Source organism: Rattus norvegicus, chromosome X (assembly GCF_021556685.1).
Source record: "Rattus norvegicus strain SHRSP/BbbUtx chromosome X, alternate assembly SHRSP_T2T, whole genome shotgun sequence".
Taxonomy (NCBI): Eukaryota; Metazoa; Chordata; class Mammalia; order Rodentia; family Muridae; genus Rattus; species Rattus norvegicus.
Window position 1 is genome coordinate 22,048,023 of NC_141554.1, and position 13,090 is coordinate 22,061,112.

The 13,090-nt window shown below is 39.6% G+C and overlaps 1 protein-coding gene across 1 annotated transcript in view; it reads right to left on the bottom strand.

The window, feature by feature from the left end:
* Dgkk (diacylglycerol kinase kappa) overlaps positions 1-13,090 on the bottom strand; it is a 129,308-nt gene that overhangs the window by 13,285 nt on the left and 102,933 nt on the right. Inside the window, exons 14-18 of the mRNA XM_087601157.1 lie at positions 8,188-8,287; positions 6,540-6,768; positions 4,723-4,833; positions 4,195-4,291; positions 2,573-2,680 (exon numbers count right to left, since the gene is read on the bottom strand). Of these exons, the coding sequence (XP_087457283.1) occupies positions 2,573-2,680; positions 4,195-4,291; positions 4,723-4,833; positions 6,540-6,768; positions 8,188-8,287 (645 nt within the window). The remainder of the gene's footprint in view (positions 1-2,572; positions 2,681-4,194; positions 4,292-4,722; positions 4,834-6,539; positions 6,769-8,187; positions 8,288-13,090) is intronic.

The following is a 13,090-nucleotide window of genomic DNA, read 5'->3' on the forward strand; positions in this document are numbered from 1 at the left end:
TACACAAGGGCAACACTATTTAAAGAAATTATTATTTAAAAATAAATCAACTCTATTTTGAATGGAGATATTTAATAGTCTGATATCTCAACGTCCAGTTTATTTAACTAGCTTACAACTGCAACCTGATGAAAACATAGATTTGTAAGCAATAATTCATTCAAACTAACAAAGAAAAATGGTACTTTAATGTGACAAGAGTTGTCATAATTCTTGGATATGTGGGAATTCATAGAAATACTTTTTAAAAGAAATGTGTAAGGGAAATAAAAGAATTATTGTTTGTTTCTTACAATTTTCTGAAGGAGTAAATAACTAAGCAAATTATTAAAAAAACTAAAAGGAATTATGTTAACATGGGAAGGAATAAGATTTCTTATTTCTGACCAGAAAATTAAACTGCTTTTTAGTCACTGGTGCAAATATGAGCAAAGAGTGAAGTTTTGGTGCAGTAATAAATGTCACGGACAACAGGTACAGTGCTCACCTAAATTATATATATATATATGTGTATATATGTATATATATGTATATATATGTATATATATGTGTATATATATATAAATTCACAAAAGCTTATTACATATTTTACCAATAACAGAAAAAAGAAAAGTCAGTATTAATCTAGACTATCTCATATGGAGAGACAAATACTAATGTTGCTATTTTGAGCAACATGCATTATATAAAGGCATTGAAACAGTGTACTTTATCCCATAAATATGAAATTTCTTACATGTTAATCTTAGTGTGTTTTGCATAGAGAAAATATGGGACAGGCAAGGCATAATAGGAGACTTTGGATGGAGTTAAGAATAATAATGTTTTGTTAACTATAGGATCTCTTACAACAACAGAGAGCTTATACTTCCTAAGAGGGCTGAATATCATTTAGGAACTTTAAACGTCATAGAAATTAGCTATCATAGGAAATGTTTCAAAATATACAAGGCTAGTGCAAAGTTACTTGTATTCTGAAACCAAAAGCTTTTGGGGCATTTTAATTTCATCATCTATAAAATCAGAAGCTTAATTATGTAGAAATGCAAATATACCTAGAAAAAAAGGATTCTATAAACTAACTAAATAAGTAAATAAATGAATGAATAAATAAATAAATAAAATAAGCACAAGGGTGGGAGACTTTCATCTCCCTATGTCTAAGGTTACTTCAAACCTACAGTTATTAAAGTAGTGTGTTACTTGCACAGGATGGACAAGAGATCGGTGAAATGAAGGGTCCAGAAACAAACCTTTACATTTATGGGCAATTGATTTTTTTTAAAAAGATGCTAACATAAGTAATTGGGAAAATGATAACTTTTGAAAAGATATGGTACTGAGCTAAATGAGGTATCTGTGGCGATTTGAATACAAATGCCACATATAGGCTCATATATTGAATGCTTAGTGAGCAGGGGCTAGAACTCTTTGATAGGTTTAGAAAGATTAGGAGGTGTGGCCTTGTCGGAAGAAGTATGTCACTGGGGATGGGCTTTGTTGTTTTCCAAAGCCCACATCTGGCCCAGTGTTTTTCTTTTTCTCTTGGTCCATGGATCAGGACATAGAACTCTCAGCAACTTCTCCAGCTGTCATGCTCCTTATCGTGATGATGATGGACTAAAACTCTGCAACTGTAAGCCAGTTTTGCAAAAAATTGTCTTTGCAAGAGTTGCTTTGGTCACTGTCTTTTCACAGCAATAGAACAGTGACTAAGACAATATCTTCATGCAAAAGGATGGATTTAGAGCATTAGCTCACGCTATACACACAGAAAAATTAATTCAAAGTACAAACTTAAATGTAAGAATGAGAACAATACAATTTTGGAAGAAAACAACTTTTTCTGACCTTGAGTTAGATTAGTATGATACCAGAGACATAGTCCATAAAGACAAAAAAATTAACTAGGCTTTATAAAAATTGAAAAATTCTACACTTAAAAAGATATGAAAATGAAAAGACACTAGTAAACTGAGAGAAACTAATATAGTGCACCCTCATCCTGGGCCTATTCTGAGAAAGAGAAGCTAATGGCAGTGGCAGAGGGAGGGTGGTCCTTTATGATAGTTACCCTGGCTTCATATATTTGTACTTCCAATTTATAAAACTGCCAAAGCTGCCTTAAGATGTATCTGTAGGATAAATCTACCAGAAGGTTCTAGGTGGGCCAGTACTACTCAGTGCGTCCAGAGGACCCAATCTGCAAGACCAGGAAACAATAGCAGCATCCTGGATACTTTGTAGTAGCCTTGTCAAGCAAAAACACCTTTGGAACTCTCATTAGGGCCCGGTTAAACTTAGAAATAAAATAAAGTTCAGTGCAATCAGTCCTCAATAACAGTTAAGAGAAATCCCCAGGGTAGCCTATGGAAGTACAAATGGACGCCAGGGTAAGTATTATAAAGCAGCCCAACTTTCTGGATGCGCTGTCTCCACTAGGCAAGTCTTGGAACCTATGCATTTTACTTCCCAAGGACCTTAGACTTTCTGCTACTTGTCTGCTATAGGAATATTTATGTGTACTGCGACTGTGTGTGCCTATCCAGAAGGCTGAGCATCTTTCCCTTACTTGTATTGTTCTGGGTGTTCTTCTCTTCTGGCATTGAACTCCAGAGAAATCTTTGCGTCTAGTCCAATTCCAAAGTAGTTGTTCATGACACACCTTTCTTTGAAGCGTCTGAAATTAGGGAAGAAGGCAGACACTAAATAAACAGGAAAGGAATACTATTACCACCAGGCATCAGACAGCATCCACATAAGGAAAAATAATGGAGGGAAGGCTCCTCCCCTGGGACAAGCCATATGGTTTCTGCTAAGGTGTCTATAGATGTCCATTTGTGCCCAAAAGTACCCTGGCAGTTCTGATAGAGAATGTCCAGTCAGCCCGGAAGCTTTAGTGGGATGACTCATATCAAAGAAGCAAAACTTGTAACCTTAGTTGAATTCGTAGGCCTCAGATATGAGTCATGTCTTTCCACATAGAATGAAATACTCATGGGCTGATGCCATAACTAATTTTGGAGTATCTTAGTTGCAGATGTATTTTGGTTATGAAGCCTACATTACTGGTGTCAATGATGTCTGACTCATTCCTGGCACTTTCATACCAGCAAACAAAGGTTAACATGTTTTACATTTGAGAGGAGAGTCTGGTAAACGAAAATATAACAATGATGATGATTATGATGACAATGAAGTGAGTAGTTTTTAGTTTCCTGAATTCATCTAGGGTATTAATTTCAAAATTAGAGTATCCCAGAGCTAATTCCAGCCTGTAACTGTGACTGCTGTAACTGTAACCTGTGCATGCTCCTTCCCAATTTTGCATTCAAAGAAATCTCCTTGCTTGAAATAGGCTACAGGAGGAGGGGTAACACCAGGAATGAATCAGACAGTGTTTTTGCACAGCTGCTGTTAAGCATGTGCCACTGTACTGCTTATCAGAACTCATAAGGCAGACCTGTGAGATCTCAAACATGAATGGCGAAGTGGTGGGTGTGGGGGCGGGGGAGCTGTTGGAAACTCAAGAATTGCTTTCCTCAATAAATTATTTGTGAAGCATTTGCTAGTTCTGTCTGTCTTTTGGGAAACTGAAAAGGGCACAGTTTGGCTGTTTCAGGCACAAGGAGATTTAAATCAATCACTAAATTTGCATCACCTTTGCCTCCCTTGACCAGAGTGAGAATTTAGAGCTTCTCTGACTAAAGTCTTACCCAACTGATCTAGCAGAACTCAAAATGACTAAGTATGGTAGAATTTGGCTGCTGGGATATTTTAGACAAATGGGACAGGCAAGATAATCAATCGTCCTTGGATTTCCTATCGTGTTCCTTACATGACTATTTTTGTATCCTCAACCATTTACAGTTAAAAGCAACACTGAAAAAGTAAGTCCTCTGAAATCACAACTAAAATTTATTATGTGTTTTCAGTGCATATAGCACTTAACTTTGAGTATCAAGTGCAGCTCAGTGCAAGTCCTTTTTATATCTAAACTTAATAGAACAAGCTTACATGAAAGTGCAGTAACTATATTCATTCCCCTTGGAAAAATAGGGCTTACATTGGTTAAGTAACTTGGTAGCTCATACAATTAATTAGAGAATCAGAATTTCACTCTGGACGTGGCAAGACTATGCTACCAACAAGAGGGACAGAAGCACATTAAAAGTCATCGAGTTGCATACTTACATCGTTTCAGGTGTAACATGTAAGTGTTCTAAGTCAAGGTTATCAAGGTCTTCACTTCTCAGAGAAGGTATAGAAGATAAGGTGTCACAGCGAGACCCTAAACACAAAAATCATCACCTTGGAGACAGGTGCAGACAGAAAGCCTTTCTCCCCACCTGCAATCCACCCTGCTTTCCCTGCTGGCTGAGGCTCAAGCTCAATGGCTTGCTCCTAGACAAATGTCACTGTTCTCACACCCCAGGGCCCCCCTCCATCCTTTTAGATGGACAGGGACTTTCATTGAGGTGTTTGCTGGCTGTCAGTGATACAAATCCATAACCTGGCTCTCATCAGGCCAGTATTTTCAAATCGTCCAACATATTCTTTGCTGTGGACATTGGGATGGAGTAGTGTGGAGTTTCTGGAAAAGAGTGAGGAATGTCCACTAGAGAGTGGGGTCATGTGTGAAGGCAGATGTGTGGAAATGTATTTATTTCTTGGAAACTAAGTGGCAGTGCTATAGGTAAAATAAGAGAAGAAAGTCCTTACGGTGTCTTGGGCTCTGATCATAGTCATCTGAGTCATCGTCTCCATCGCCCAGGAACAAAGATGAAGCAAAGTTCTTCACTGATAAGCTCTGTCTGCTTTCGTCATCCAGAACTAAAGAGCAGAAGTGGAAGGAGGGAGGGGGTAAGGAAGAAAGGAAGCAGAGAGGACGGAAGACGCGTCATGTTTATCACACAGTTTCTGAGCACGGATATGTAGGTAGACGATGAGACTCCAGCTTTCCTTCATGTGGCTGCTTGTATCCCCACACTTTTTATCACATCATTTCCAAGTCTTTTAAAGTTCTATAATGTTTTCTTCCTTATTCTTTTTCTGCCACCCACACAGCACACATACTTATGAGCAGACACTTGGGAGGGGTGATATGAGTGTCAGGGTAGAAATCATGATTCCCTTCTATCCCGTTTCGTTAGTTCATATACTCATATATTATGATGTGTGTGAGAGAGTGCAGGTCCTTGCATGCCACAATGCACACATGGAAGTCAGAGGACAACCTCAGGAATCAGTTCTCATTTTCCACCTTGCTAGGGAACAAGCATCTCTTGTTGTTTTTGCTGCATACACCAGGCTAGCCCACTCCAATGAGTCTCTTGTGTCTCTTCTTCCCATTCCCCCAAAGAAGCACACTGAGTTTACAGACGTGTTTGTTACCACATCCTGCTTTTCTATGGGCTCTGATGATTCAGAGTCAAGGTAGTTATCTGTGCTCAGCAAGTGCATTACCCACTGAGCCATCTCCTCGGCCCTTTCCTGGTCATTCGAAGGTCTCACTCAATCCTCTGGATATTTGAGAGCTTCCTAGCTTTTTTGTTAGCCCATGTGTGGGACCGCTCATGTGTTCAGCTTGTGCCAAGGCTCATCTGGTCTTTCATTACCTTTCTGCCAAGTCTTTATTTGTCCTGTGACTATGAAATATAACCTTTAAGTTTAACATTTGCCTAGGAACAGACTGATGATGGGTTGTTATGGAGCTATGGCCAAGTTAATTTAGTTTGATCTTTATCATTACAGAAACAGACAAAAATGATTGTATAATTCCTGGAAACTATTGAAACAGAAAGTGATTATTTAATTATTCCACAGTATAAAAGGGAGATGTACATTCTCAGAAACATGGCTAAGATTTCTCCTAAAGGTATCAAAGCAGGGACAGGTACTGTGGATAAGCACCAAAGGCTAGCAGGGACAATTCCATGTTATATGGGACTTCTGCTCAGTTCCAATAGCTCAGTTAGAATACACTTTTATCATATGGGTTTTTTTACATTTATTTTTCAAAGGGCATTGTGTAGATAAAGAGGTTATTAAAATAGTGTGTGAGGAACTTGGGGATGTTTAAAACTTCATACGCTGCTAGAAGTTTAGGAACTGTCAAGAATTCGAGATGATCACAGTCACTGTCAAGTCAGCAAGACCATTCTTAGGTTCTATATGCCTGACTACTAATGTGTAAGGCATGCAAAGATGAACAGCACACAAGAAGCGAGGCTGACAGAGCTCTCAGCCCTGTTTCTTACATCACTTGTGGTTGTTTAGGATACATGTCAGTTCCCAAAATAAAGACGTGTAGGAACCGAGGGCCAGGAAAGGAGAAGCCAAAAGGAGAGCTTATCTGGACTGAAGCTTTGTAAGTCAGCAGTCAGAGGAGTGACTTGATACATAACACTACGACAGAATCCCGTCAAGTGTTATCAGTGAGGTGATAGCAGACCCAGATGAAGGGAGATGATGAAACCATTCCTAGGAGGAACCTTTTCTTTTCCCTAGCCTAGTCACCATAACTCTAGACACCTCACCTTGTTCAACCTGGAATAGGATGAGTTTCAAGGATTGCTGGAGTTTCTGAGCCCTTTCAGCCAACTCCATTTTAGCCTTTGCTATGTGGTCTAGTTCAGGGACGAAGGCTTTTCCATCTGGTTTGCTTCTGCTGCCATATGCTGTGGCTGTCCGCTCAGCGGAGGCAGCTACTGCATCCTCAGCCAGGAGATCAAGAAGGACACTGAGTTTATCATACATTAAGTCGCTCTATAGGGGGAAGAAGGAAATGGGGTATTGTTAGGAAAGATAAAATGAGAAGAAAGGATGGTATGGGGGAGGCTGAAAGGCAACACTGCATAGAATCCCACTGGTGAGGTGATGAAGGCCAGGCAATGCTGACACCCAAAGGGTAGCAGGGGATTAAACATATAGGATGTGTTTCTGAACAGCTTCAGGGATCTATGCATGCTCACAGTTTTTCTCATGTCAAGATGGCTCTTGAATTTGTGTGGACCATGGATAAAAGGGAGACATGGAAACATTTTTCTGTTAGTATCTTCATCAGCATGCTTCTACGGATGCCAGTGTGCCTCTGTAGAGTGTTGGTGTCTGTCCTCAGATGTATGTATTTCGAGGATGAGCATCTGCCACATGATTTAAACTTTACTTAGAGAAGTGACTCTCCACCTTCCTAATGCTGAAGCCCTTTAATGCAGTTCTTCATGTTCTGGTGGCCCACAACCATAAAATTATTTTTGTTGCTACTTCACAACTGTAATTTTTCTACTGTTGTGAATCTTAATCTATAATATGCAGGATAGTTGATATGTCACCCCTGTGAAATGGTCACTTAATCCCCAAAGAGATCATGACCCACAGGTTGAGAACTTCTGACTTAGTAGTTTGTGATGTGAGACAACTTACTTAAGCTCTTTATTCCTCCACATCTGAGGTCAGCTGCAAATATTATATAAGTTGATATATATATATATATACACACACACATATATATATATATATATATATATATAACTTAGAAGAAGCTCTGACACAAAGTGTGTGTTGTATAATTGTTAAGTATTGTTAAAGAGGTGATGTGGGTCTGTTTATTTTTCATTTTTTTAAATGTGTATGTGGCATTTCTGTTCATGTATATGCATGGTTTGCACATATGTGGGTACACATGTGTGTGTGTGTATGGGTAGAGACTGGAGGTTAATGTCAGGATTAGTCTCACTCTTCAACCCTATTCACTGAACCAGGTCTCTGAATCAAACCCCCAGCTATTTCTATTGTATAAATATGTTTGCAGCACTGAAACTAAATTATGTGGCTCTGTGTGTGTGTGTGTGTGTGTATCAAGCATTCAACTAGCTGAGTAACAGCTCCACCTTTTGTGAATATATATTCTTATATCTTTATGCATGCTTTGGTGCATAACTCCATTCACTGAGGCTTAATGTTCACTACTATCTATTTGTGGACAGATTCTTGGCATATAACTAGGTGCATGGATGTGGATATGCCAAGATGAAAGTGATGAAATTGGGCCTTCCCCATCAAGAAGATCAAGCAGCTACTTAACTTTGCCACTACTTTATGATCCCCAGTAAGAGGCACATCTTATTTTATTGAAAACGTGATTCCTGTTCACAAAGGGATGAGATAGTAGGAAAGGACACTTACTTTCAAAATCACAGACTCCACTGCTGTAGTGTTCTGTTTTATTTGATGCCAGGCCTTTACAATATCATCGATAAAATCTTGCACTGCTGAGCACAGGAATCTGGAAAAATGAGGTAGACAGCATATGTGTTAGAACCTGTGCGACCCAGAGCACTTATCTCATAGAATAGCATCGCTATATATCTTCTTCCCCCTTCCATCTCTCTTTCACAACATATCCTGCCTTCTCTGTCCGCTTTCAGACTTCACACTGTTCTTTCTGTGCTTTATTTTATCCTGTACACACATGATAAAGTATGTTCCTTTCTGTGCTTTATTTTTCCTGTACACATGATAAAGTATGTTCCTTTCCCACTTAGGCCCGGTTTCACTCCACTTCCCAAGGGATGTACTTGAGATAGCTTTGCCAGCATTCCTTAGTGATGACTGTAAATGACCAGAAAGATACTCTGCTTGGTTAACATTTTCACCAATCAATCAGCACTGGTTCAAGGGCTACCTGATAAAGTACAAGAGCAATGACACAAGGGAATATATTTTTGTGTGTAATTAGTGCTTCTCAGATGAGAGTGTAGTGGATGGGGCAGGAGCCTTTGCTCCTAAGAGTGCCAGTTAAAAGGAATGAGACAAATGTTTAGGAGGAGGATGTGTCGCTTGAGCTATAAGACAGCACACAGGTAAGTCATCAGTCCCTGAACACTTGGCTTAAACTTCCACTACTCCCCTAACTCCTGGGGCTCATGGGACCTAGGACCCTGACTTCTGTCACCCATTAGTTCCTGATGCCCAGAGGTAAGGAGTCCGCAGAGACCCCACCCATATTTCTGTGGATGCCCTAGCTCCTGAACCTAAAATATAATCAGTCTCCAGAATATCAGCCCCAAGCTCCCTGTTTCCACTCACTGGACATTATAACTTCGGATGTGCAAGTCCCAGGGCAGGAACAAACAAAACCGACATGCCAATCCAAAAAAAAAAAAACTCTACAAAAAATTACTGATCCCATAATAATGGACCCTAATGAAAAGGACTGGGGAGAATTTCAGAGAAAAAAATTAGAAAAAATGATTATAAATATGTCCAAACAAAGAAGACAAGAATAGTCTCTAAGAGAACAAAAGAGATAAAGAAGTCAATAAAAGTTATGAAAAGGGAATTCAATAAAGACTTAAAATTACTGAAGAAAAGCTAAACTGAAATCATGCTAGAAACAAAAAAGTCAGTAAGCAGGATTTCTGGTAAAATGGGAGACTAGAAGCCTTTCTGCTGCACGAATAGCTTATTACAGTTAAGGCATTAAAAAGGAACCTAAATATGATAACATCCAATCAGCTTCTTCTCCAGTCCTAGAGTCTACTTGATCAATACCCCAATAAGCCTCACATACCATCAAACCCATGGAATACCTCTACTAGTGGCTTGAACTTGCTGCTCTGATTGCTACCAATGCAGGTACCACCACCATATGGCCATTTACTTCACATAAAATAGGCTAAAAGAATCCCACCAGGAGATCCACAAAAGTGGTGTTGGTAGGGATTTCATAGAAGGGTTTCCTGGGGATTGTTACCACCAGTAACTCAGTGAGAAAAGGTAAAGTCCTGGGAGGTAGGCAAAGCTCTAAACAGTGCTTTGGCTACCACAGAGCCAGCAGCTGCTCCTGACTTTGTGTGAATGCAGCAAGTGTGGCTAGATGGAGTTTGCCTTAGCTACTCACAGCCCACAGAGCAGAGTCAAGAAAACTATACACGAGACAATCTTGAGAGTTCACATGGGAAGAACTGGACTGGTAAAAATCAACACCGAGTGTGACCAGGGACAAGACTAGGACAAGAGAGAAAAACCAGTGGTTCTAACAAGGAGGAAAAAAGCCCAAACAAAATAAAACGACATTCAGGACAGCGATCTTGTTTCCTTACATCTCCACCCACCTCACGCCTTCTGCAGCTTTTTCTTATGTATGCTGCACAGTAGGGCATTATAGCAGGCCAACAGTGTCCCCTGCTGTTCACACCTTTCGCTGTTTTATTCTGTTGCTTTCATTTGTTTCTTCCCTCTTTCCCCATATCATTCCTTAGTACTATATCTGTTAAAGCCCAAAGGCTGACCTTGTTTATGGCATTGGGATACATATCTTTACCTCTCCTTTTTAATCTACCATTAATCGAAACTCCCATATATTAACTTCATTTCTCCTTTGCCTCAACCATTCCCACCACAACTTCCAATGTCAGAATATAACACTCATCACTAGACTTAATGGGATTGTTTACCTCTCCTTTTCCATTGCGCTCAGACTAACATATGAGCATACACAGCAGCATTGGGATTCCTTTATTACCTAGTCAGGACTTTGTAGTCACTTTCTACCATTTTATCAGAGTGCTTGCACCGTGGCATAGAGGGTGGTACTGCAGACAGCAATCAGCACTCAGACTGGAGATAGAGCCTGTGCCTGGACCACTAATCTAACAGATGACAACACCACCACACCTGCTGCCACCAAGTCTCTCGTAAGCACTGCAAACATGCTCATTAGAAGAGAGGCAACCAGAAGGGAAAAAAATGCAATGCATTTTAACCCCTCAAAAGACTGATCCCAGTACAAAACCCCAAATAAAACACAAGACAACTTATCCCCTCCAAAAATTACCAATCCCATAGTAATGACCCCTAGGCAAAATGGATTAGACAAAAGTCAAGCTGTAGAATGCGAAGCAATAATTACATATATGAAGGAAGATTGCTCAAAGAGGACGCCAATCATTTCAAAGATAATACAAAGAGACAGCTGAATGAAACACGGGTCAGTTCAGGATATGAAAATAGAACTTAAGAAAGAAATAGATATACCTAAAACCCTTAAACCATAATAATGATGGAAGTAAAAAAATGAAATAAACGGGTTGGGGATTTAGCTCAGTGGTAGAGCGCTCGCCTAGCAACCGCAAGGCCCTGGGTTCGGTCCCCAGCTCCGGAAAAAAAAATGAAATAAAAAGAAAAACATGCTAGATGAGTGAAAAGCCACGGCCATAGGATGAATCATGTGGAAGACAGACTATCAGGTGAGGAAGACAGAAGGGAGTGGCAGTTGTCAACCTGTGGCTTGTGATGCCTGCAGGGGTCAAATGACCTTTTCACAGGGGTCACCTAACACCATCAGAAAACATAGATATTATGATTCATATGCATTATGATTCATAACAGTTGCAAAATTATAGTTATGAAGTATCAGTGAAATAATTTTCTGGTTGGGAGTCACTACAACATGGAAAAGTGTATTAAAGGGTCACAGTATTTATTAGGAAGTATTTATTAGGAAGTATTTATTAGGAAGGTTGAGAACCACCGGGATAGAACTGGATCACTCAAAGGCGATGATGATACGTGTAAAACAATGTGTGGACAGAACATGCATGGATTCTGGGACTCCAAAATACATAATAGGCCTAACCTACATAGGCAAAGGAAGGAAAACATTTTCATGCAAAAAGCATAGAAAAATGATTTTAATAAAATCATAGATTTCCAAAATTGAGAGGGCAAGACACTCATTTAGGTATAAGAGATACACAAAGCACAAAACAGGACCAGATTGTAAATAGGGAATACTATTCACTCTCATTCTCATTCATTCTCTCTCTCTCTCTCTCTCAGATTGATTTATTTTATGCATGTGAGTCCTCAGACACACCAGAAGAAGACATTATATCCCATTAAAGATGGTTGTGACAGGGGTTGGGGATTTAGCTCAGTGGTAGAGCGCTTGCCTAGCAAGCGGAAGGCCCTGGGTTCGGTCCCCAGCTCCGAAAAAAAAGAAAGAAGAAGAAGAAGGAGGAGGAGGAGGAGGAGGAGGAGGAGGAGGAGGAGGAGGAGGAGGAGGAGGAGAAGAAGAAGAAGAAGAAGAAGAAGAAGAAGAAGAAGAAGAAGAAGAAGAAGAAGAAGAAGAAGAAGAAGAAAAAGATGGTTGTGAGCCACCATGTGGTTGCTTGTGAGCCACCATGTGGTTGCTGGGAATTGAACTCAGGACCTCTGGAAGTCCTAGCCTAGGTTAGTAGGTTAGTGCTTTTTAACTGTTGAGCTATCTCTCAAGCCTCTGATTCTTTCTTTTTTATTTGTATCCCCTTTATGGCCTTCACTTGTCTTACTGCTCTAGTTAAGATTTCAGTACTGTTAAAAGAGAGAGAGAATGGTCAGTTTTGTTTTGATTTTAGGGGGAGTGCTTTGAGTTTCACTCCATTTAGGATGGTGCTGGTGATGAGATTACTTTCTGTTGTTTTTACTGAGATATGCTCTCTGTATCCTTATTCTCTCTAGAACTTTTTCATTTAGGCTACTTGTTTTTCAAGACAGGGTTTCTCTGTTTAACAGCCCTGGCTGTCCTAGAACTCATAGAGATCTACCTGCCTTTGCCTTCAATATGCCACCACATCTAGCTCAGCCACTTGGTTTTTTTTTTAATATAGATACCAAAAATACACATGGAAAACAGAGCATCTTTAATAAATTATGTTGGGAAAACTGGATATATGCATGTAGAATAATGAAATTTGAACCTTTTCTCTCATTCTGCACACAAACTGCAAATGGATCAAAATATCAATGCTAGACCCATAACTCTAAAACTTCTAAAAGAAAAAGTGGGTAATGTGTCTAAGGATATAAGCTCAGGCAAGAACTTTCTGAATAGGGCTCCCAGGAACTCAGGAAATAGGACCAACAATAAGTGTCATGAATCTAAAAAGTTTCTATACTGCAAAGGAAGCTATCAACTGAAGAGGCAGCCTATATAATGGGGAAAAAATCTTTGCCAGCTTTACATCTTAAAGAAGTATGAGTGTCTAGAATATATAAAATTTGGGGAAAAAAATCCCTAAACACTAAGAAAACAATACCATTAAAA